This window comes from Oncorhynchus kisutch, linkage group LG3 (assembly GCF_002021735.2).
Source record: "Oncorhynchus kisutch isolate 150728-3 linkage group LG3, Okis_V2, whole genome shotgun sequence".
In the NCBI taxonomy this organism is placed as follows: Eukaryota; Metazoa; Chordata; class Actinopteri; order Salmoniformes; family Salmonidae; genus Oncorhynchus; species Oncorhynchus kisutch.
The window spans coordinates 24706194-24732537 of NC_034176.2; the positions used below are offsets into that span (position 1 = coordinate 24706194).

General features: G+C 44.6%; 1 protein-coding gene across 8 annotated transcripts in view; it reads right to left on the reverse strand.

Moving 5' to 3' along the window:
• Positions 1–26344, reverse strand: part of ep400 (E1A binding protein p400) — a 42914-nt gene that overhangs the window by 5663 nt on the left and 10907 nt on the right. For 3 of the 8 annotated variants that reach the window (XM_031819578.1, XM_031819574.1, XM_031819571.1), the window contains 29 exons: positions 23805–23991; positions 23475–23644; positions 23131–23300; positions 22287–22565; positions 20910–21083; positions 19577–19726; positions 18142–18206; positions 17715–18004; positions 17379–17575; positions 17061–17230; positions 5747–5943; positions 5502–5613; positions 5151–5405; positions 4966–5040; positions 4701–4835; positions 4393–4437; positions 4119–4272; positions 3791–4026; positions 3419–3592; positions 3270–3317; positions 3038–3174; positions 2786–2921; positions 2470–2649; positions 2296–2338; positions 1637–1749; positions 1260–1452; positions 965–1098; positions 555–752; positions 147–321 (listed from right to left, as the gene is read on the reverse strand). In XM_031819578.1, the coding sequence (XP_031675438.1) occupies positions 147–321; positions 555–752; positions 965–1098; positions 1260–1452; positions 1637–1749; positions 2296–2338; positions 2470–2649; positions 2786–2921; positions 3038–3174; positions 3270–3317; positions 3419–3592; positions 3791–4026; positions 4119–4272; positions 4393–4437; positions 4701–4835; positions 4966–5040; positions 5151–5405; positions 5502–5613; positions 5747–5943; positions 17061–17230; positions 17379–17575; positions 17715–18004; positions 18142–18206; positions 19577–19726; positions 20910–21083; positions 22287–22565; positions 23131–23300; positions 23475–23644; positions 23805–23991 (4592 nt within the window). The remainder of the gene's footprint in view (positions 1–146; positions 322–554; positions 753–964; positions 1099–1259; positions 1453–1636; positions 1750–2295; positions 2339–2469; positions 2650–2785; positions 2922–3037; positions 3175–3269; positions 3318–3418; positions 3593–3790; positions 4027–4118; positions 4273–4392; positions 4438–4700; positions 4836–4965; positions 5041–5150; positions 5406–5501; positions 5614–5746; positions 5944–17060; positions 17231–17378; positions 17576–17714; positions 18005–18141; positions 18207–19576; positions 19727–20909; positions 21084–22286; positions 22566–23130; positions 23301–23474; positions 23645–23804; positions 23992–26344) is intronic. The other 5 variants (XM_031819572.1, XM_031819577.1, XM_031819573.1 and 2 more) reach the window with 4 other exon arrangements.

Consider the following 26344-nt stretch of genomic DNA (forward strand, 5'->3'; position numbering starts at 1 on the left):
TAACCGAACAGAGTGTGAAGGTATGTGTGTTATCATTGGTAAAGAATGCATGTTTGTACTAAGAGGAGCAGATTATGAATGTTTCAGTCTAATTAGTTGCTGCGAATAGGAGGGTTTGTAGAATATATAGAATAGGGTTTTTCCACCTGTTTTCTGGGCCTGTCCAATGGCTACACTGATGCCAGCCATAGTGACGGGCAGGGTGGTGACGCCAGCAGAGGAGACTACGGAGGGCACAGAGACCACGGGGGGCTTGGTGAGGGTCACCTGGGCCGTCTGCCCTGGCTGGGCCTGGATCTGACCCTGGGTGGGCAGCCGTGTCTGGACACAGGTAAAGACACACTGTCAAACACTTTCAATGGATCATTAATTATGCTCAAACCGGGTTACCTCTAGTAGATCATTATTCAAAATGGACACAGCTCAGCAAAGGCCTTCACCAGTCTGAAAGTAGTAAGGATCAGCACAACACAGTGGTGCATAATTCCCTAGGCCATAATTCCCTAGGCCAGGCTATATATACTATAGAAAAAAACAATAAAGTTGGTCCTTACTAGTCTGGCCACCTGCAGGTTAGCTACGGTGGTGCCAGCCAGCACGGCTCCGGCTCTGGGACCGGCAGCTATAGTGGCAAGCTGGGGGTTGGCCTGGGCTGCCTGGGGGTTGGCTGGCTGCACCTGGACAGGCTGCTGGCCGGCTCCGGGCTGCTGCTGGGCCATCTGCAGCTTCTGCTTGTGTATCTTCAGAAGCTCCTACAGCCAAGGAGAGAGTTAAAGGGTCGGTTCACTGAATGTCTGTACTGATCATTGGAGGGCTGGCTGAAATGCATGGTTTCTTCATTTTTACTTTACAAGACAAAACGGCTAACTTAGTATTAGTCACAGAGTGTGAGTAGTGGGTGAGTATCAGAAGAAGCTAATTCTAGGAGGCCATACAGTGAATGAAAGGCTTCTCTGTACAGTACCTGGGGTTTTCCCACAGCCTTGATGCCTTGTGGCGAGGCAGCCTGCTGTTGTTGCTGCTGGAGCTGCTGCTGTCGGAGCATGTGGAGGTGGGCCTGGGTGATGGGCTTGCCTTGGGGTAGCTGCATGCCTGTGGCTGGGGACAGAGAGCGAGAGAGGAGTTGTATCACAAAACCAGTGGACATGGCACTTCATTAACTTCCTATAAAGCACTTAAATGATAAATGTTGCTGTCAAAAGCGCTATACAAATACATTTGATTGATTGGATGTTCAGTGTGAACAATGTGTGCGGTACCTGGTGTGACTAGGGAGCGGGTCTGGGACTGCACTGGGGTCAGAGTGGTGGTCACCACCGCAGAGGCCGTCACCGGGGTAACGGCCCTGACACCCTGACCCGTAGCTATGGCAACCACCTCCCCAGGGGCGGCAGTGGCAGGTACGGCTCTCTGCTGGGAGTGGACCACCTGGGCACCTGCTGCACTGGCAGGCTGAAGGAGGGACAAGAGCACAGGGCCTCATGATACCTACACCAGACCAACACCTCCTAGGACCATTCACTCTGTCAGCAAGACTTCTGAATACTATACCCTCAAACAATGGTCATTGTGTGTTATAATACAAGAACGGGGAACGAGTAGAGTGACGGCAGAGGTAATAAATAGTGTGACTTACAGACAGGGTTCCTGGTATGACTTGACCTGGTGATACCAGCCGTTTGTTGGCCTGGAACGGACTTGGAGGAACTCCAGCCACTGTGTTCACAATCAGGTTCCCCCCTACGGAGGCTGAAAGGATTTAAGAAATGACTATTACTTACTGACTTTATTGTTCCCATGGGGAAATTTTGTTGCAGTGTCATGTACACATTTAAACTGACAATACAACTTTCGTAACAGTTACATAACATATATATATATATATATATATATATATATATATATATATATTTTTTTTTAAAGCCTGCTGACCTTGCTGAGTCGATAAGAACATTAGCCCGAGCTATTTAAGAGGGATATCACACTTGGCACAAATTATTGTCTAGTTCTGTTTTTCCTGCTGAGGGGTGCCCTATACCTGCACCCAGGGGGGATTAGATCAATGTCCGGGTACAGGGGGTGGACTGGGTCTAAAATTATTTTGTGAGCCTTGCGGAGGGCCCTGACCGTAAAGATCTCATCCAGGCCTGTCTGTTTGACTCCAAGTACCTTGCTTGCTGTGGTGATAATCATTCTCAGCATATTTCTCTGGCTGACAGTGGCATTGCCAAACCAACAAACAGTTACAGAATACATGTTTTTGTAATGATCATTGTGTGTGCCATGAAAACCCACCAGCTTGAATGGTTCCCACGGCAGCATTCTTTATGGCTCCAGCCTGAAAAGCACAACATTCTTTAAAAATATACATTTCTAAATTATGCAATTTTACTCATTAGACAGCTCTTTTTTACCACAAAGAACAACTTGGTTTGACATTGAAAATTCCAACGTTTTCCCCATTCTCACCAGGACAGCGGTGTTGGGTAAAGCCATAGCTCCTACCGCTGCAGGGGCCTGGAGGACCCCTGGGGCCTGGGCTTGGCCTGCAGCGGGAGCCCCAGCCTGGGGTTGGGCAGCACCGGCCACGGCCTGGGGGGCTCCAGCCTGCTGAGCTAGCTGCTGAGCCCTCTGCTGCTCGGCTAAGGCCTGACAGGACACACACAGACATATAAGCATGTTGAAGATCAGAGTGCATACCACCATGACAACAGACCTGACTGTCACACTGCAAACTTAGCCATTAATCAAAATCCAGAGAGAATATACAGTAAACAGTACACACCTTCTTCTCCTTGGCAATCCTCTCAGCACGTTGCGATGCCACCTGAATGGGAGGGAGGGGCTTGTCATAGCCGATCCCACTTTCTGCCAGGACGGAGGCATGTTTGGGGTTCTTCTGGAATGGGTTCATCCCCAGACTGAAGAAGCAAAAATTGAATTAATAGTTTAAAACACTGAGCATGTTTATCATAAGGCTGATGACACAACATGCCTTATTTCAAGGTACAGAGGAAAGATCATGTTGAGTGCTTACAGGGGTTTGATGGGGGGACTCCTCTTGCTGGCGATGATCTTCATGAGCTCAAAGCGGCTGTTGTAGAGCTGGATGTGTGTAGCGTTGTCATCCTGGGTGTAGATCTGACAGGTGCGCAGCGGCCGGCTGTTCTTAGACTGGCGGAGGAAAAAGGAGGAACGCTGGTCAATGAAGAGGGCTCTGAGCATCAAACATTACGACCATTGTAAACTGCAAGAGTTTGGCAATGTACCTTGTATATGCTCTTGGTTTTCTTCTTAGGATTCGCCTCATACACCAACTACAATGAATAACAAAACCAGTATGGTTGAATTATCTGAATGCTCAAACAACATGAGATCTTGGTGCCACTCAGGGCTTTACAAACACATGTCTGCTCACCTTGCCCTCCTCCCGGGGGATGATGACGTTCTCATAGCGGTTGCGACACTGCTTGGGTGAGCGGTAGATACGGCTGCAGGAGTTGACCACGTCGCTGACCAGGTCCCAGTTCGGGGTGTGGGCCGGAGACACGATGGTTAGATTCAGAGGGAGCTCCAGGAGCTGCTTCATAGCCTGCCACGCACAGAGAGAGAGGTGACACTTGCATCACTAACAGAATAAATGACTGGACTATGTTGATTACAAGTAGTTTAGCTTCTAAGTATTCTTCAGTTCACCTCATCTGATCTAAGAGTAACTAGCAAACATACAGTATAACAGACATTTCTTTAGACCAACCACAGTATTGGGTAAAACAAGCCAGCCGAGTACCTGTAGCAGGGCCCAGTCTTCACTGATGAGCCACTCTGGGTTGTCCTGTCCGGCCTCCATGGCAGGTTTGACCAGTGAGGGCAGAGGCTTAGCGAAGGGAGCCTGCTGCTTCAGGGAGAAGTTCTTCTTTTGGTCTTTGCCCTCTCGGCGCACCTTGAGCATGCTTGCCTTCTCGAAGAGGGAGCGAGGAGGAATCACTGTCTCCCCATGACCCTTCTTCTTCTTCCTGCCCGCTGCTGGGCAGAAAACACAGGACAGAGCTCACAAGTGCATCACTACACACAATGTACCATACTTTAATGTTTGTTACAAGAATAAAAAGACTTACCCGAGGGGTCCATCTTGAGTCTCTTGTGCTCCTTGCGGATGTAGACAGGAGGAAGTTTGGACTCAGGCATGGGAGCAGAGTCGTACATCAGACAGATCACAGAGTCGATATAGATGTCGTTGTCATCCTGCGGTGGGGTAGGTGGAGTCCACAGCTGCAACCAGAGCCATAGGTTAACATACAGCTGACAGGCTCATGGAAAATATGGGACTACATTATGATTTACCTCAGGATGAGTAGATATGATCATGTAGATATTATGTGACTGACTTACCGGCATTATTTCAGATTGGCCATCTTCTCCATCAAACACATACTCCTGTTGAAACAGAGACAAGACCATTGCTCACATCACCACTGATTTACAATGGAAATCCTACTACAGGCTCTGTTCTCTTATTTGAATACTGTGACCACCAAGGGGGCATTCCTTATGGAAACAGTTTACTGTTTAAGAACCAAACAGAGCAAAACAAGTTTGTATTGGACAAATTCAGTTAGGTCACTCAGTTCTTTGCTTCCGTTTAAGAAATATTTTGAAACAGAATCAGCATAATGAATACAGAGAGAGTGAAAGCTTACCATATTGTAAGCATCCTCTCTGGTGTAGGTGAACAGATCCTCCTCTTCCTCAATGATCATCCTCTCCTCGTCTTGAGCCTTCAGTTTCTGGAGGTGCTGCATCTCCCAGCCTCTCTTCGCACACAACAGTCGCTCCTGAAAATTACATTAGGTATTATTAAAGTTATAAAACTTTTGTAATTGTGGTCTTGTGCTACTTTGAGAATGCAACGTCTAACAAGCTAGTAGTACCTCCGGATATCTGAGAGGAGAGTTTGAGTCTTACCTTGGCAACAAGTTCGTCTTCACTGACATGAAGATACTCCAGGAATTGCAGGGCATATTTTTCTATTGGCGTTAACTAATGGGAGGAAATGAAGACAATCCAGTATTAGTTCAAACTGATGTGCTAGCTCCCTGGTATGTAGTCTACAACATACTGTAAGAAGGCACTTCATGAGTGTTTATCACCTGGTCCATTACAGCATTAAGCTCCTCCAGCTGAGAGGGCTCCTCTTTGACCTGCAACTCCTTCTCCAGGTCATCCTCCTCCTGCTGCTCTGGTGGCGGGGCGTCCAGGCTGATGCTGTGGAGGGCCTGGATGTAGGGCCTAGCCACGCGTGGAGAGATGGCCTCAGAGGGAGACGGCTCCTGGTGCAGAACCACAAACTCCTCAACCTTCTCCCCTGAGCCAGCCTCCACCTCAAAGAGGTCCTGGATGGTCCGCTGGACACAGACACAGCGTATTTAATAACCAAATATAGTATGGTTTTCAGTCAGAGGAGGGCTGGGGTCTGGTTGGTTTGTGGGTAAAGATCTTACCTGTGTGAGGAATGCCAGGGTGTAGTCAGTCCCTTGGGCAGCCACCTCTCGGATCAGATCTTTTGTGCCGTTTTTTAGCAGCTTCTCTTCAATGGAGTTCCCGCTCTCCAGTCTGGGATATAAAGACACCAAGTTAACAACCGCACACTGACTTACATTTCAGCAGCAACAACAGTATGCGTTTCTTCATATCCTAATATGGCAAGTAGAGTTATGGCACAAGATGTATTTTTCTTGTGTTTTACCTGTAGATGTGGATGTCCTTGGATCGTCCGATCTTGTCGCACCACTCCTGGGTGCGGGCGTCCATGCTGGGGTTGAGGTCTGTGTCGTAGAATATGATGGTGTCTGCGTCGAACACAGTCCCCACGGCTGAGCAGCAGCGGTTGGTCAGGATGCTGCAGAACACCTGTCTGTTCCTGTTGAAGGTCTTCATATGTTCCTGAAGGGAGGGGGATATCGTGAGAAACATATTCTAGAGACAGATTAGTCCCAAGGAGAGGGCTTTAGAGTTATCTTATCCCAATCAATTGGTTAACATTTTTAAATGTATTTTTCCACATAAAGTGCCTTCCAAAAGTAATCAGACCCCTTGACTTAGGTTACAACCTTATTCTAAAATAGATTTTTAATTGCTTCAATCTGCACACAATATCCCGTAAGGACAAAACAAAACCAGGATTTTTATGAAGTTTGCTCTGTTAGGTTGGAAGCGTTGCTGCACAGCTATTTTCAGGTCTCTCCAGAGATGTTCGATCGGTTTCAAGTCCAGGCTCTGGCTGGGCCATTCAAAAATATTCAGAGACTTGTCCCAAAGCAGTGTGCTTAGGGTCGTTGTCCTATTGGAAGGATATCTGTACTTTGCTCCGTTCATCTTTGCCTTGATCCTGACTAGTCTCCCAGTCCCTGCCGCTGAAGAAAATCCCCACAGCATGATGCTGCCCCCATCATTCTTCACCGTTGGGATGATGCCAGGTTTCCTCCAGATGTGACACTTGGCATTTTGCCCAAAAAGTTCAATCTTGGTTTCATCAGACCAGAGAATCTTGTTTCTCATGGTCAGAGTCCTTTAGGTGCCTTTTGGCAAACTCCAAGCGGGCAGTCATGTGCCTTTTACACAGGATTTGCTTCCATCTGTCCACTCTACAATAAAGGCCTGATTGGTGGAGTGCTGTAAAGATGGTTGTCCTTCTGGAAGGTTCTCCCATATACACAGAGGAACGCTAGAGCTCGGTCAGAGTGACCATCTGGTTTCTTGGTCACCTCCTTGACCAAGGCCCTTCTTCACCGATTGCTCAGTTTGGCTGGCCAGCTCTAGAAAGAGTCTTGGTGGTTCCAAACATCTTCCATTTAAGAATGATGGAGACCACTGTGTTCTTGGGGACCTTCAATGCTGCAGAAATGTTTTGGTACTCTTCCCCAGATCTGTGCCTCGACACAATCCTTTCTCAGAGAGCTACGGACAATTTCTTCGACCTCATGGCTTGTTTTTTTCCCTCTGACATGCACTGTCAACTGGGGGACCTTTTATAGACAGGTGTGCCTTTCCAAATCATGTCCAATCAATTGAATTTACCACAGGTGGACACCAATCAAGTTGTAGAAACATCTCATGGATGATCAATGGAAACAGGATGCACCTGACCTCAATTTCGAGTCTCATAGCAAAGGGTCTGAATACATATGTAAATAATGTATTTGTTTATTTTGTATGAATTAGCCAACATTTCTATTATGAGGGCCCATGTGTAGAATGATGAGGATGATTTATTTATTTAATCCATTTTAAAATACATCTGTAACATAAAATGTGGAAAAAGTCAAGTGGTCTGAATACTTTCCGAAGGCACTGTAATCAAATCAACCATATTCACTGAGCTTGTCTGGTGGTTTAAGCATACTGTTTGATGACATTGCCTAATTAAGACACACAACTGACTAGAGGGAGTTCAACCGCAATTATTTTGATTGTACCGGTCAAGCTCAGATTTTGTGCGCTGTATAATTATCATTTTAAAATGACAGCAAGCAACTGCACCCATTGTCTCCATCTCCTCCCTGCTGCAGTGACCACCACAGTGTTTATCACACTGTCTGTGTTGAAGCTGCAACATAATTACAGCCACTTCTGACTGAAAAGATACGTTACCAAAATCCCTAATTTGATTAGGAAAAACATTCCCTATTCCCTCAACCATTGCTCTCTTTATGTGTCATATGTATGCATTGCATGCACGTCACCAAAAGGGCCTGACCTATAGAATATCATAATCACGTCATTAAATTGGTTATAACAAACTCCAAATACCATAACAGCAAAACGGATGCAGAGGACGTGACCAACTCAAAACGGGGGAATTTTTACTGGTTGCTCAGGAGGTAAAGGGGAAGTCCGATGACATTAATAAATGTCATTAGTTGTGGGAAATACTGGAGATCAAGAAAAAGGTAAGGAAAGGAGCAGGCGCTGTTTGCATATCATGTGTGCCAAACAGGTGCTGTTAGATTACAATAAGACACAGCCTTGTGTAACAATGTAAACACTAAAATTATAAGGGAAGTCAGGAACCAATACACGCAGTCAGTCAGGAAAGCTAAGGCCAGCTTCTTCAGGCAGAAATTTGCATCCTGTAGCTCCAACTCCAAAAAGTTCTGGGACACTGAAGTCCATGGAGAACAAGAGCACCTCCTCCCAGCTTCCCACTGCACTGAGGCTAGGTAACACGGTCACCACCGATAAATCCATGATTATCGAAAACTTCAACAAGCATTTCTCAACGGCTGGCCATGCCTTCCGCCTGGCTACTCCAACCTCGGCCAACAGCTCCGCCCCCCCGCAGCTACTCGCCCAAGCATCTCCAGGTTCTCCTTTACCCAAATCCAGATAGCAGATGTTCTTAAAGAGCTGCAAAACCTGGACCCGTACAAATCAGCTGGGCTTGACAATCTGGACCCTCTATTTCTGAAACTATCCGCCGCCATTGTAGCAACCCCTATTACCAGCCTGTTCAACCTCTTTCATATCGTCTGAGATCCCCAAGGATTGGAAAGCTGCCGCAGTCATCCCCCTCTTCAAAGGGGGAGACACCCTGGACCCAAACTGTTACAGACCTATATCCATCCTGCCCTGCCTATCTAAGGTCTTCGAAAGCCAAGTCAACAAACAGGTCACTGACCATCTCGAATCCCACCGTACCTTCTCCGCTGTGCAATCTGGTTTCCGAGCCGGTCACGGGTGCACCTCAGCCACGCTCAAGGTACTAAACGATATCATAACCGCCATCGATAAAAGACAGTACTGTGCAGCCGTCTTCATCGACCTTGCCAAGGCTTTCGACTCTGTCAATCACCATATTCTTATCGGCAGACTCAGTAGCCTCGAGCTTCAATGCCATACAACACTCCTTCCGTGGCCTCCAACTGCTCTTAAAACGCTAGTAAAACCAAATGCATGCTTTTCAACCGTTCGCTGCCTGCACCCGCACGCCTGACAAGCATCACCACCCTGAAAGGTTCCGACCGTGAATATGTGGACATCTATAAGTACCTAGGTGTCTGGCTAGACTGTAAACTCTCCTTCCAGACTCATATCAAACATCTCCAATCGAAAATCAAATCAAGAGTCGGCTTTCTATTCCGCAACAAAGCCTCCTTCACTCACGCCGCCAAACTTACCCGAGTAAAACTGACTATCCTACCGATCCTCGACTTCGGCGATGTCATTACAAAATTGCTTCCAACACTCTACTCAGCAAACTGGATGTAGTTTATCACAGTGCCATCCGTTTTGTCACTAAAGCACCTTATACCACCCACCACTGCGACTTGTATGCTATAGTCGGCTGGCCCTCGCTACATATTCGTCGCCAGACCCACTGGCTCCAGGTCATCTACAAGTCCATGCTAGGTAAAGCTCCGCCTTATCTCAGTTCCCTGGTCACGATGGCAACACCCATCCGTAGCACGCGCTCCAGCAGGTGTATCTCACTGATCATCCCTAAAGCCAACACCTCATTTGGCCGCCTTTCGTTCCAGTTCTCCGCTGCCTGTGACTGGAACGAATCGCAAAAATCGCTGAAGTTGGAGACTTTTATCTCCCTCACCAACTTCAAACATCTGCTATCTGAGCAGCTAACCGATCGCTGCAGCTGCACATAGTCTATCGGTAAATAGCTCACCCATTATTACCTACCTCATCCCCATACTGTTTTTATTTATTTACTTTTCTGCTCTTTTGCACACCAATATCTCTACCTGTACATGACCATCTGATCATTTATCACTCGTGTTAATCTGCAAAATTTTTATTATTCGCCTACCTCTTCATGCCTTTTGCACACAATGTATATAGACTCCCCCCTTTTTTTTCTACTGTGTTATTGACTTGTTAATTGTTTACTCCATGTGTAACTCTGTTGTCTGTTCACACTGCTATGCTTTATCTTGGCCAGGTCGCAGTTGCAAATGAGAACTTGTTCTCAACTAGCCTACCTGGTTAAATAAAGGTGAAATAAAATAAAATAAGCGCACCAGAGAATCTGTTGTAAAGTTTTTTGTGAAGCCTTTATTACAAAAAATACTAAACTGTCACATTCACACATGAATACAATTTCTGAAATGGAACGGTTGATTTATTGTTTGAATAATTATCGTAAAGGTTATTTTAAAACTAAAATGCTTGATTGCATTTTAAATCATGAATGACTGGTATGCTGTGATGACATGAATGAATGATAGATACAGTAGTCTATAGAAGTATTGAAATATAGGTGTAAGTTATGATATTAAGAATAAACAGGATGTGCTCTTAGGCCTACAGCTCGATGGTGGTTATACAAGGCTGTTATTCTAAGCCTAATAAAGACAATGACATTACTTATTATGATAATGATCATAATAATAGTAATTATAACAATAAGGAGCTCAAGAAAAATGTGGGTTACTATATTCTGACAATTTGGAACAGTGTAAACACTAAATTAACTATAAATAATACCAGAGCCTGTTCTAATAAGAAACAAATGTATAAAGCCTTTACTACAGCATAGCAAAGATTAAAAACAGCCAAATATAATAAATTGTTTATTTAACATGTGGTTACGTGAATCTTGGTGCCCACGGGAATCAGTAGGCTATTAAACAGTCAACAAGCAGGATCTGTCTTATTTCTGTAGATATACACTACATGACACCTGCTCATCGAACAACTCATTCCAAAATCATGGCCATTAATAAGGAGTTGGTCCCCTCGTTACTGCTATAACAGTCTCCACTCTTCTGGGGAGGCTTTCCACTAGATGTTGTAACATGCTTCCATTTAGCCACAAGAGCATTAGTGAAGTCGGCATTGAAGTTGAGCGATTAGGCCTGGCTCGCAGTCGGCGTTTCAATTCATCCCAAAGGTGGTCGATGGGGTTAAGGTCAGGGCTCTGTGCAGGCCAGTCAAGTTATTTTACACCAATCTCGACAGACCAATTCTGTATGGACCTCGCTTTGTGCACAGGGGCATTGTCATGCAGAAACAGGAAAGGGCCTTCCCCAAACTGTTGCCACAAAGTTGGAAGCATAAAATCATCTAGAATGTCATTGTATGATGTAGTGTTAAGATTTCCCTTCACTGGAACTAAAGGGCCTTGCCCGAACCATGATAAACAGCCCCAGACCATTATTCCTCCTCTCCCAAACATTAGTTGGCACTATGCTTTCAAGCAGGTAGCGGCAGGTAGCCTAGCAGCCTAGAGCATTGGACTAGTAACCAGAATGTTGCAAGATCGAATCCCTGAGCTGACAAGGTAAAAATCTGTCGTTCTACCACTGAACAAGGCAGTTAACCCACTGTTCCTAGGCCGTCATTGAAAATAAGAATTTGTTCTTAACTTCTTGGATATAGGGGGCGCTCTTTTAATTTATGGATAAAAAGACGTTCCCATTTTAAACAAGATATTTTGTCACGAAAAGATGCTCGACTAAGCATTTAATTGACAGCTTTGGAAAGAAAACACTGACGTTTCCAAAACTGCAAAGATATTGTCTGTGAGTGCCACAGAACTAATGCTACAGGCGAAACCATGAATGAAATGAAAGATGAATGAAAGATGAAATTTCATACAGGAAGTGCCCCAGATTTTGAATGCGCTGTGTTCCAATGTCTCCTTATATGGCTGTGTATGGGTTAACGAATGAGCTTAGACTTGATTCATCATCGAATAAATATGTGAAAAACACCTTGAGGATTGATTCTAAACAACGTTTGCCATGTTTCTGTCGATATTATGGAGTTAATTTGGTAAAAAGTTCGGCGTTGTAGAGACTGCATTTTCAGATTTTTTTCTTAGCCAAACGTGATGAGCAAAACGGAGCGATTTCTCCTACATAAATAATCTTTTTGGAAAAAATTAACATTTGCTATCTAACTGAGAGTCTCCTCATTGAAAACATCCGAAGTTCTTCAAAGGTAAAATTATTTTATTTGAATGCTTTTCTTGTTTTTGTGAAAATGTTGCCTGCTGAATGCTAGGCTTAATGCTATGCTAGTTATCAATACTCTTACACAAATGCTTGTGTAGCTATGGTTGAAAAGCATATTTTGAAAATCTGAGATGACAGTGTTGTTAACAAAAGGCTAAGCTCGTGAGTGAATATACAGTGCCTTGCGAAAGTATTCGGCCCCCTTGAACGTTGCGACCTTTTGCCACATTTCAGGCTTAAAACATAAAGATATAAAACTGTATTTTTTTGTGAAGAAACAACAACAAGTGGGACACAATCATGAAGTGGAACGACATTTATTGGATATTTCAAACTTTTTTAACAAATCAAAAACCGGAAAATTGGGTGTGCAGAATTATTCAGCCCCCTTAAGTTAATACTTTGTAGCGCCACCTTTTGCTGCGATTACAGCTGTAAGTCGCTTGGGGTATGTCTCTATCAGTTTTGCACATCGAGAGACTGACATTTTTTCCCATTCCTCCTTGCAAAACAGCTCGAGCTCAGTGAGGTTGGATGGAGAGCATTTGTGAACAGCAGTTTTCAGTTCTTTCCACAGATTCTCGATTGGATTCAGATCTGGACTTTGACTTGGCCATTCTAACACCTGGATATGTTTATTTTTGAACCATTCCATTGTAGATTTTGCTTTATGTTTTGGATCATTGTCTTGTTGGAAGAGAAATCTCCGTCCCAGTCTCAGGTCTTTTGCAGACTCCATCAGGTTTTCTTCCAGAATGGTCCTGCATTTGGCTCCATCCATCTTCCCATCAATTTTAACCATCTTCCCTGTCCCTGCTGAAGAAAAGCAGGCCCAAACCATGATGCTTCCACCACCATGTTTGACAGTGGGGATGGTGTGTTCAGGGTGATGAGCTGTGTTGCTTTTACACCAAACATAACGTTTTGCATTGTTGCCAAAAAGTTTAATTTTGGTTTCATCTGACCAGAGCACCTTCTTCCACATGTTTGGTGTCTCTCCCAGGTGGCTTGTGGCAAACTTTAAACAACACTTTTTATGGATATCTTTAAGAAATGGCTTTCTTCTTGCCCCTCTTCCATAAAGGCCAGATCTCTGCAATATACGACTGATTGTTGTCCTAGATCTCTGCAGTTCATCCAGAGTGATCATGGGCCTCTTGGCTGCATCTCTGATCAGTCTTCTCCTTGTATGAGCTGAAAGTTTAGAGGGACGGCCAGGTCTTGGTAGATTTGCAGTGGTCTGATACTCCTTCCATTTCAATATTATCGCTTGCACAGTGCTCCTTGGGATGTTTAAAGCTTGGGAAATATTTTTGTATCCAAATCCGGCTTTAAACTTCTTCACAACAGTATCTCGGACCTGCCTGGTGTGTTCCTTGTTCTTCATGATGCTCTCTGCGCTTTTAACTGACCTCTGAGACTATCACAGTGCAGGTGCATTTATACGGAGACTTGATTACACACAGGTGGATTGTATTTATCATCATTAGTCATTTAGGTCAACATTGGATCATTCAGAGATCCTCACTGAACTTCTGGAGAGAGTTTGCTGCACTGAAAGTAAAGGGGCTGAATAATTTTGCACGCCCAATTTTTCAGTTTTTGATTTGTTAAAAAAGTTTGAAATATCCAATAAATGTCTTTCCACTTCATGATTGTGTCCCACTTGTTGATTCTTCACAAAAAAATACAGTTTTATATCTTTATGTTTGAAGCCTGAAATGTGGCAAAAGGTCGCAAAGTTCAAGGGGGCCGAATACTTTCGCAAGGCACTGTATTTCTTTCATTTCATTTGCGATTTTCATGAATAGTTAACGTTGCGTTACGGTAATGAGCTTGAGGCTATAATTACGCTCCCGGATACGGGATTGCTCGACGCTAGAGGTTAACTGACTTGCCTAGTTAAATTAAGGTAATATATATATATATATATATATATATATATATATATATATTAAAGGTAGCTTTCTCCTGGCATTCGCCAAACCCAGATTCTTCCTTGGACTGGCAGATGGTGAATCGTGGTTCATCACTCCACAGAACGCATGTCCACTACTCCAGAGTCCAATGGAGGCGAGCTTTACACCACTCCAGCCAACACTTGGCATTGCGCATAGTGATTTTAGGCCTGTGTGCGGCTGATCAGCCATGGAAAACCATTTCATGAAGCTCCCGACAGACAGTTATTGTGCTGATGTTGCTTCCAGAAGCAGTGCTGCAACCGAGAACAGACAATTTTTACGCGCTTCAGCACTGGGCAGTCCCGTTCCGTGACTTTGTGTGGCCTACCACTTTGCGGCTGAGCCGTTGTTGCTCCTAGACGTTTCGACATCACAATAAAAGCACTTCCAGTTTATTAGGGCAGCTATAGCAGGGCAGAAATTGACAAAATTACTTGTTGGAAAGGTGGCATCCTATGACAGTGCCACGTTTAAAGTCACAGAGCTCTTCAGTAAGGCCATTCTACTGCCAATGTTTGTCTTTGGAGATTGCATGGCTGCATGGCTGATTTTATACACCTGTCGGCAACTAATGTGGTTGAAATAGCAGAATCCACTCATTTTAAGGGGTGTCCACAAACTTTCGTATATATATTGTATATGGATGATTTATAAAGCCAGGGCTCATTTAACAGTTAGGATGTTGATTATAACCCAAATTATGGACATGGTCTAGGAAAAGGCGCCAATTCAACAGTGCACTGATGTGTTTCAGAACCATGGACAGCGACCACTACACCAACGTTGGAGAAAGCAATTGTCCTTACATAACCACATCCAATTTCAGTAGCACATGTCTTAGAGTGACGGACTGTGCCAACCACACGGCCTCCGCAGGTGTCTAGTACACAATGATTTAAAATATATATATATATATACACATATAGTGGGGAGAACAAGTATTTGATAACCTGCAAACTCGGCAGTGTTTCTTACTTACAAAGCATGTAGAGGTCTGTAATTTTTATCATAGGTACACTTCAACTGTGAGAGACAGAATCTAAAACAAAAATTCAGAAAATCACATTGTATAATTTTTAAGTAATTAATTTGCATTTTATTGCATGACATAAGTATTTTATCACCTACCAACCAGTAGGAATTCCAGCTCTCATAGACCTGTTAGTTTTTCTTTAAGTAGCCCTCCTGTTCTCCACTCATTACCTGAATTAACTGCACCTGTTCGAACTCGTTGCCTGTATAGAAGACACCTGTCCACACAATCAAACAGACTCCAACCTCTCCACAATGGCCAAGACCAGAGAGCTGTGTAAGGACATCAGGGATAAAATTGTAGACCTGCACAAGGCTGGGATGGGCTATAGGACAATAGGCAAGCAGCTTGGTGAGAAGGCAACAACAGTTGTCGCAATTATTAGAAAATGGAAGAAGTTCAAGATGGTCAATCACCCTCGGTCTGGGGCTCCATGCAAGATCTCACCTCGTGGGGCATCAATGATCATGAGGAAGGTGAGGGATCAGCCCAGAACTACACGGTAGGACCTGGTCAATGACCTGAAGAGAGCTGGGACCACAGTCTCAAAGAAAACCATTAGTAACACACTACGCCATCATGGATTAAAATCCTGCAGCGCACGCAAGCTCCCCCTGCTCAAGCCAGCGCATATCCAAGCCCGTCTGTAGTTTGCAAATGACCATCTGGATGATCCAGAGGAGGAATGGGAGAAGGTCATGTGGTCTGATGAGACAAAAATAGAGCTTTTTGGTCTAAACTCCACTCGCCGTGTTTGGAGGAAGAAGAAGGATGAGTACAACCAAGAACACCATCCCAACCGTGACGTATGGAGGTGGAAACATCATTCTTTGGGGATGCTTTTCTGCAAAGGGGACAGGACGACTGCACCGTATTGAGGGGAGGATGGATGGGGCCATGTATCGCGAGATCTTGGCCAACAACCTCCTTCCCTCAGTAAGAGCATTGAAGATGGGTCGTGGCTGGGTCTTCCAGCATGACAACGACCCGAAACACACAGGGCAACTAAGGAGTGGCTCCGTAAGAAGCATCTCAAGGTCCTGGAGTGGCCTAGCCGGTCTCCAGATCTGAACCCAACAGAAAATCTTTGAAGGGAGCTGAAAGTCCGTATTGCCCAGCGACAGCCCCGAAACCTGAAGGATCTGGAGAAGGTCTGTATGGAGGAGTGGGCCAAAATCCCTGCTGCAGTGTGTGCAAACCTGGTCAAAAACTACGGCAAACGTATGATCTCTGTCATTGCAAACAAAGGTTTCTGTACCAAATATTAAGTTCTGCTTTTCTGATGTATCAAATACTTATGTCATACAATAAAATGCTAATTAATTACTTTAAAATTATACAATGTGATTTTCTGAATTTTTGTTTTAGATTCCGTCTCTCACAGTTGAAGTGTACCTATGATAAAAAATTACAGACCTCTACATGCTTTGTAAGTAGGAAAACCTGCAAAATCGGCAGTGTATCAAATACTTATATAATATATGCTACTGCTCGACTAAAGAAATCTTGGTCGACCAGTCAACTAAATGATTCAGAGGGGTTGAGTTAAATGCCCGAGACATTTCAGTTGAATGCAATCAGTTGTACGACTGACTAGATATCCCCCTTTCCCCTAAAGGGGGTCAGCCCTAAACCAAACACTTCCGGTATAGTTCACTCAACTCACAGACAAGAGAGAGGGAAGGAGAATTAAAGAGGTCAGTTAGATAAGAGACAGACATCTGAATGGACAGACAGAAAATGAAATATCAAGTGTAGAAGAGTTAAAAGTACAGCACCAAAAAAGCCCCAAAGCCCCATAGGTTCTCTAGAGCTGCCACTGTGTGCTTCTTTAAGGCCCTTGGAGGAACAACATCCAGTGGGGAGGGAAGCCACTGTAGGACTCTGTCCCCTTAAAGTGCCAGAACACTGCACTGAATCAAGAGGTTCCGGTGATAGATAGGGCGAAACAGAGAGGCAGGGCTGTCACTGAGTGAGTGAACCACAATTAACCCTAGTAATGAAACACTGACAGAAGTCAGTGTGTCAACTCTCTATAACACAGGTACCATAACATGTGCAGATGATGACTATTTCCTTGGTACAAAGGGGTTTTACCTGGCGTTCCTCTGTGATCAGACTCTCGTCAACACGGATGTATGTGAGCTGCCGGTGGTCCAGGAAGGCCTCCAGTATGTCCAGCATCTTCACCATTTGTGTGAAGATGAGGACGCGGCGATTCTCCGACCTCAGCTTCTGGAGCAGAATGGCCAGGGCCTCAAGTTTACCTTTGGAGCAAATTTATTTTAATTTCTGTGTAGTTCGAAAGATGTGTGCAGCCCAAGCAGACAATGGACTACCTATGTTTAGCAAGGCTTATAGGAGAGCATAAAGCCCTGGCAGACAGCTAAATATATAATTGTCTGCTGAGCTCACCCGAGTCCATCTGCATGAGCTGCAGGTCAGGGAACTGGAGCCCAGAGGCCATGCTGTGGATCTCAGTGCTGTGGGGGGCGGCGGCCTCCTGGAGCCTGCGACTGATCAACTTCTGCTCCAGGCTGTAGGGAGCTGGGGGATTGGCTGCATACAGGTAAGGGGGACGAGCTACTGCGGCAGGGACAACACATGATAACCTGCAGAGAGAGGAGTGTTTTCAATTACTTGTATTTCTTACTTCTTAAAAGGCTTTATGAGCTCGTGATTATGTTCGTCATGATATTAAAACGTTTAATCTGACAGTGAGGTGATTGACCACCATGGGTAGTTGGGTACCTGCTGACTAGGCTGCTGCTGGCATCCTGGCGGTTTGTGGAGGAGCGCAGGGCAGACTGGAGGTGTGTTGTGGTGGCCACAGGAGTCCTCTGGGCCCTGAGGCAGCTGTCCCTGCCAACCCATCTCCAGCCCCTGGGGCTCAGGGCAGAGTGAGGAGCCCCTGGGGTCACAGAGCAGACCTGGAGCAGGTCAGCCCCGTACAGAACACTGCGGTCACAACGCCTCTCGTTGGCACTGAACAGGCGGCTCAGACGCTCCTTCAGATGACGACCCCTCTCCTCTGACGACACCTGTACACCACACAGAGAACGGCATCATAATAACATTTCATTCCTTCGGTGAGAATATACGGGTTAGGAGACTACAGAAATATAAGTATGTTTTATTTCATGTTCTTCTGTGTTCTACCAGTGCCTGTTCTACCCACCTGAGGGACAATAGGAGCAGCAGGAGCAGGCTGGGCGCTCACCCCCAAGGCATTTGATGTCATCCCTGAAGCGTAAAAGTAAAAAGGGAGAAAGACTTTAAGACCATTACAACACAATCACTTTGTTAGAAAGGTGACTAGAGTAATATTTGACTGTGTTCACAGTGTAATAAGCCATGACAGCAGAGACGGAGTACATACGTGCTCTGAGCATGCAAATTGTAGCACGGTAAGAGTCCAAATCAAAGTATGCGAAATGAAGCACGGAGATCACTTCTTGAACGCGCTCTCCGTTTGTACATATTTTGAAACATGCATCGATGCAAGCTTCAACGAAAAGTATGCAGAGATATGACGCAACTATGTAAAAACGTACGCAAAATTTCCACTTTAAACCTTCATTTCACTCTGTGATAAGAGTCACTGACACAAAGCCACAAGAAGGTAGAACATATTTCAAACGGTGCTTGTTAGGGGGAGGTAGTTGCAGAAACATTGGAATGGTTTAGTCTGCTTCCTCAATAGTTAGACTTCCTTCCATTATTTGAGCTGAAGCGAGAGGAAATACACTGACTTCGGAATTAAATGTTGCCTATTAACATCTCATATGTTGCCTGAATACAATATTGTATGTCGATACGTTAATAAATACATGTATGTTTACCTGCCTACGTACCGTAGATCGCAAGCCCATAATAAGTCAACAGGGCTAAGCGGCTAGCTACTACTGTTATCCAGCCAGATAGAAACAAAGAATTGTTAGCTAGCTACCCACAAAGAAATGACATCTATCTTGCATAATACTAGTTTGAGGTCATTTTTGCCTGTTAATGAGATATTTTAGCTACATTGTTATGATTCACATATAGCTGGCTGATAGTTATGAAGTAAAACGTTTGCTTTGTGTATATTCCGTTGTCCTGGCTGGGAGACAGTTCAGTGAATGGGTAAGTTCAGAGTAAGTCAATAGGGCTAACTGGATAGCTAGCCAGCCATGAAGAAGTGGTATCTACCCCCAAAATGTTTTTACATGACCTTGCATAACATTTGTTTTCGGTCATTTTTTGCCTGTTTAACTAGCTGGCTAGATTATTACGATTTACATATCTAGCTGATCATTCTAAAGTAAAACGTTTGCTTGGTGTTTATCTTGTTTCGTCTATTGTTGCCATTGTCCTGGCTGGAAGAAGGTTCAGTGAACGGGGAGGTATGAGGTAATACAGCAGGGGGAGTGCGTGTGCTTCTCAAATGTAATGTTTTATGCGTTCTCCACACTCTCATCCTCACAAGAACGTACTCTAGAGAATGTCATCGGAGAATGCACTCGGAGCATAAGAGTGTGGAGCACGGTACTATGCACATTTTTAAAAAACATAGTGATGTTATTTCTTGAGGCACTATCTGTGCTATTCACAGTTGAAGGTGGCAGGCTTACCTTGTTGGGCGGGGCCGGTTGGGGGTGGGGTGCCAGATCTGGTGGAGGAGTTGGAGACAGGTGCAGCCTGAGGTACCGTCTGCATGACCATGGAGCCCTGGGGCCGGAGGATCTGCTGACCAGGGGCCGACACTATCTGCAGGATGTTGCCTTCACACAGCCAGGCACACAGACAACACAGAAACCATTAAACAGATATAACCATTTAGTTTTAATCACTCTCGTACTGTGGTCCCCAAAGACATTTGTAGTAGACTATTGGCACAATACATTATTACTGCATATTGGCTATGCTTGAATTACACTGCCAATGTTGTTCTTCTCAGACCATTTTGAAATGATACTTCAAAACTTGAGGTATATGATCACACTGGTAATGTTGTACTACTTGTGAGGCATAGCTGAGTGAGCATAAATTGAAATAATGTGCTTTAAAAAATAAATTTTCAAAATGCAGGTGGTCAGTCTCAGTGGAGGAAGAGCATCAGAGGGTCTGCCTTTCACCGTGGTCCTGTCCCTCAGCTCTCTCCCCTCCGCTGAGAGTGAGACTAACCAAAAAAGGGGACACCGTCTTTGAGCAGATGCCCCCAAAATCGAGTCACACCACATAATCTATGCCTCATGCACGATTCCTGTTGTTACTCCTATGACCAGAAAAAGTGAAACATTAAAAACACACATAATAAGAACAACAGGCCAATAGATAGACTTTGGTCCACATTCATTGAAGCTGCAGTGCTGGTTGCAGCACGAGTCCTTAACGGCGTCTTTCTAGTCATGGTTTTAAACGTTTTGAAATCACAGTATCAACTTACTTATACACGGTGATCTGAGCAATTCGATTGGCTATTGGTAGGCCTATAGGTGCACTTGATTTGCTCTCCGAGCACGCCGAGAGGCGAAGTTTGTACCTTCAGACACATGAAACGGTTCAAAATGCGAACACTTCACCTACCCAGGCGCCCAGGGCAGTTGAAACAAGTGCACCTTTTGTCAACAGTGCGAGACAGAAAAAAGTAGGAATATAACACTGTTTTTCTATAGAAATGTTTGGTGATAGACTATAAAATGCCTTGGAGATCGACCAGACGATCGGCCCTTTGGTGACCACTGCTCTAGTAAGAATGTATATACATGTAACATTGGTTATCCAACTCTGTATTTCTATGACGTGGACTCCACCAAATACATGATCGAGTTAAAAGAAGGAGTATCATTTAAAATAGCATCTTTGTTGTAAGTGATTATCATATAGCAAAGGACATTCTGACAAAAAGGGCAGGGAGAAAAAGAGAAGTCATAGGGAGAGTATGAAATGTTGGGTGTACATTACCGAGTGTACCTTGGAGCTGCAAGGGCTGCCCTGTGGTGAGCTGTCGGAGCTGGCTAGGGGACAGGGTGAACTTGTTACCCTGGAACTGCAGAGTGACGGGGGTCTCAGGCTGGGAGATTCGGTTCTGGCTGCCTGCTATGGACGCCAGCTGGGCTATCTTCAACACATCTCCACCTTCAGCAGGAGGAAAGACACACACACACACACCTCTAATCAAATAACACTACAGACCAAAAGAGTTGTGCATCACCAAAAATACTAAATAAAGACATTTCAGTTAGTTGAAGGGTGAGAGAGACGAGACATGCAATACCAGGGTGTGTTAATGAGTGGGATGAGCGTAGGTAGCTGCCCTCCACAACATGTGAACCTTCACAGTAGCTAATCTCTAGCCAACCCGGAGCGGGAAAATAAACAACAAAAAACAGTAATTTTCAGGTGAGACAGAGAACCTGCAACAAACATGTATTCAGTTAAAGCAGTGGCTTGCACTTAACTGCCTTTTCAACTACTACAACACACCTATTACAGGCATGCAAACAGATAACGCACCTTTATCCACAAAATTATTGCCAATAAATAGCATTCTATCTAGAATTGTTTTATGCGCTATAATGTGTGTTGAGTTGCTATTGAAAAGGTTTCTGTGTTTTCACACTGGGGGTAGGGAGTGGCCTGAGGTCAGCGGTGTGTTGGACCATTTCAACATGCTTAGCAGTACACAAACCCTCAGAGTCAAAAGAAACCATAACACAAAAAATCTAACAAGAGGAAACAAAGCTTTGGGATCTCTTCCTGCAGCTGGGCTGTCTAGAAGCAAAAGATTAGTAAAACGGGAGAACCAATATTTAGGTGGAGGAAAATATAGTTTTAAATGGTTAAACCAGTCTTGTGTGGTCTGTCATGGCAGCAGACGTTGGGTTGTGGACATGCAGGTTTCAGACTGAGGAAGATTGAGGCTGTTTGGGGATGCTGCTGACATGGCTCTAGTTGTCATTTATAAAGTGCTATTTTTCTTCACTCAGTGATTCTCTGCAGTAAAATAGGACAATGGAAATGCCATAGCTGTAAACCTGAAGATGGTTTGTTTTACCTCAAAAAATATATCAAAAAGGTAAAAGGTTTTTGTTATATTAGACAACACAGTTAACATAATATTATTCTAATAATATAATTATATAGATTTTACAGATAGAAAAGAATGAACTAACTCTGTATTTAGACCAAACAAGTGTTGTTTCCTTAAAAGCAAAGACACTAACACCAAGCAGCAGTGTCCCAGAGAGAGAGGCCTGTTGTCAGAGCAGCCCTCTCTGTTGTGCCAAAAGTGGAGGGAGACATTGAAGGGAGGTGAGGGAAGGGGAGGAGGCCACTTACTAGGCAACCGTGCCTGGGCCTGGGACGTTAGAACCAGTCTCTGGGGAACCAGGCTGGGCTGGATGGCATGGGTGGGGCCTAGGGCCAGCCTAGGGACCTGGGCAATACCAGGCAGAGTGGGCTGGGCCGCGCCACACAGAGCCTGGCCCTGGGCCACAGGGGGGGCAGCCCCCACCACATGCTGGCCAGGGGCGGAGCTCCCAGAGGATGCTACAGCAGACCCAGTGGTGCCGGTGGTAGGAGAGGTAGTCTGAGCTTTCTGAATAGCCGTCCCGGCCACTGTGAAGTACAAGGGGGTTTGGGGATGGGCTAACGTGTCAGTTAATTCAACAGCACAACATCAGGGGGGTGGTCCAGCAGTAAGTTTTGGTTTATACCCGTCTTGGATTGATAGGTTTAGAGTCGAAAGAGGATGTTAATATAATAAAATCTTCACCTTGGACTTCTCCACTTTAGGATACATTTGGAGTAGTAAAATGCTTTGGATTTTGAAATGATGCTGATGACTATCTTTTAGTTACACATGCATAACCCACACAATTTGAAAATGTAATGGCGGTAATGACACACGCAGGCTATGGATAGTTAGTATAATTAACTTCTATGAAAAGCAGTTTTTAGTGTCATGACCAACTCAAATCACACTCATGCTTTACAAAACATTACATGGTAACATGAGATTATCTGTGTGATACGCACTACACAAATACTGTAAATATCAAACTGTAATTATTGTTTGATTTCCTTCATGAAGTTATTCAACTTAAAAACAGCATGGAACACGTGTAAACCCCAGTGCATACCAAAGTGTAGCATTGTCAAGGGGTCTATAGGGAGGTCTTACCCTGTGTGGTGGTGGTGGTCCTGGCTGGCTGAGGGGCAGTAGAAGTAGTAGTGGCGGTGGTGGTGGGGGGGGTGATAGTGGTGGCTGGAGGGCGCTGCTGACCCACAGTATTGGTCATGGGCACCAGACGGCCCTCTGGCTTAGTGCCATACTGCACTGGCTGGAACAACCTGTCAATCAAATCATAGACTCAATAAAGATCAAAGGTCATGCAACACAGCCTAGTGCTACTGATGCAACATGATAGAATAGAAATAGTCAATGTGATTTATTTTCCATTTTTTGGAATCATCCATGTTGTGTATTTTAAGGTTTCCATGGGATGTGAAGGGTAGAGCACAGACCTCATGGGTTTGATCTTGCAGGGCTTGGGTCTGGCCGGTGGGTCCGGGGCACTGTGAATCTCCTCAATCAGCTGACGGGTGACTTTGAGTTTGGGTAGAACCTCCTCCATCTCGTAGCGCGTCAGTCTGTTCTCATTACTGATCAGGTCGAACAGGGACAGGTCCAGGCTCTAGAAAAAGACAAAGGGAACACAAGTGTGTTTTGATAAACCAATATAATCAATTTTATTCCAAGTCTCTCAGGTGAGCATTGCTAATGAAATAGAATAAACTGGATTAAACCTCCAGGTGTTTTAGCTGTGTGTGGTACTGGTACCCTCCTAGTCCTACCGTGCGTTGGTCCTCCTGCAGGGCTCCCAGCACCAGGGAAGGGGTATTGTACTGCAGAGAGGAACACACGTAGGAGCTGCTGGTCTCCCTGATGTTTACCAGGTCTGGGTGGTTACAGATCCTCTGCAGCTGCATCAGCACCTGCAGCACACTCACAAAATGACCAGTCTTCAATGCCTCCTGGGCTCTAAGGGCAGACAGAAGACAGAGCACAAGACATTCAGAAAGAGGGTAAGTGAATTTAATATTGAGCAACAATGCTCTGATAACAAAATAGGGCTGGGAACTTAGGTGCCGATACCGATTCTATATGTATTGCGATTCGATACCGCGATTTTACTGCCATTTGATGTTCCAAACAAATTGCTGACTATAGGTCTGCTGCACAGGGACAAGAGAGCATGAGAACACGAGTTCTGATCAGTCAGGGAAATAACAGTGTTGAAAACCTGCTGGCTCACTATTTAAAAAGGAGAACGAGCTATAAGACGAAAAATACCAGTTTGACGCAGGTACAGCTGACTAGCTCACCTACAGTATCAAAAAAATATTTTTTATAACACACACACGAAGTCAGAAGTTTGCATACAACTTAGCCAAATACATTTAAACTCTGTTTTTCACAATTCCTGACATTTAATCCTAGTAAAAGTTCCCCGTCATAGGTCAGTTAGGATCACCACTTCATTTTTAGAATGTGAAATGTCAGAATAGTAGAGAATGATTCATTTCAGCTTTTATTTCTTTCATCACATTCCCAGTGGGTGAGAAGTTTACATACACTCAATTAGTATTTGGTAGCATTGTCTTTAAATTGTTTAACTTGGCTCAAACGTTTCAGGTAGCCTTCCACATGCTTCCCACAATAAGTTGGGTGAATTTTGGCCCATTCCTCCTGACAGAGCTGGTGTAACTGAGTCAGGATTGTAGTCCTCCTTGCTCGCACACTTTCAGTTCTGCCCACAAATTTTCTAAAGGATTGAGGTCAGGGCTTTGTGATGGCCACTCCAATACCTTGACTTTGTTGTCCTTAAGCCATTTTGCCACAACTTTGGAAGTATGCTTGGGGTCATTGTCCATTTTGGAAGACCCATTTGCGACCAAGCTTGAACTTCCTGATTGATGTCTTGAGATGTTGCTTCAATATATCCACATCATTTTCCTCCCTCATGATACCGTCTATTTTGTGAAGTGCACCAGTCCCTCCTGCAGCAAAGGACCCCCACAACATGCTGCTGCCACCCCTGTGCTTCGGCTGTGTTCTTGGGCTTGCAAGCATGCCCCTTATTCCTCCAAACATAACGATGGTCATTATGGCCAACAGTTCTATTTTTGTTTCATCAGACCAGAGGACATTTCTCCAAAAAGTACAGTGCAGTTGCAAACCGTAGTCTGGCTTTTTTAATGGAGGTTTTGGAGCAGTGGCTTCTTCCTTGCTGAGCGGCCTTTCAGGTTATGTTGATATAGGACTGGTTTGACTGTGGATATAGATACTTTTGCACTGGTTTCCTCCAGCATCAAATCAAATCAAATTTTATTTGTCACATACACATGGTTAGCAGATGTTAATGCGAGTGTAGCGAAATGCTTGTGCTTCTAGTTCCGACAATGCAGTAATAACGAACAAGTAATCTAACTAACAATTCCAAAAAAACTACTGTCTTATACACAGTGTAAGGGGATAAGGAATATGTACATAAGGATATATGAATGAGTGATGGTACAGAGAAGCATAGGCAAGATAGAGTAGATGATATCGAGTACAGTATAACATATGAGATGAGTATGTAAACAAAGTGGCATAGTTAAAGTGGCTAGTGATACATGTATTACATAAGGATGCAGTCGATGATATAGAGTACAGTATATACGTATGCATATGAGATGAATAATGTAGGGTAAGTAACATTATATAAGGTAGCATTGTTTAAAGTGGCTAGTGATATATTTACATCATTTCCCATTATTAAAGTGGCTGGAGTTGAGTCAGTGTCATTGACAGTGTGTTGGCAGCAGCCACTCAATGTTAGTGGTGGCTGTTTATTAACAGTCTGATGGCCTTGAGATAGAAGCTGTTTTTCAGTCTCTCGGTCCCAGCTTTGATGCACCTGTACTGACCTCGCCTTCTGGATGACAGCGGGGTGAACAGGCAGTGGCTCGGGTGGTTGATGTCCTTGATGATCTTTATGGCCTTCCTGTAGCATCGGGTGGTGTAGGTGTCCTGGAGGGCAGGTAGTTTGCCCCCGGTGATGCGTTGTGCAGACCTCACTACCCTCTGGAGAGCCTTACGGTTGAGGGCGGTGCAGTTGCCATACCAGGCGGTGATACAGCCCGCCAGGATGCTCTCGATTGTGCATCTGTAGAAGTTTGTGAGTGCTTTTGGTGACAAGCCGAATTTCTTCAGCCTCCTGAGGTTGAAGAGGCGCTGCTGCGCCTTCTTCACGATGCGGTCTGTGTGAGTGGACCAATTCAGTTTGTCTGTGATGTGTATGCCAAGGAACTTAAAACTTGCTACCCTCTCCACTACTGTTCCATCGATG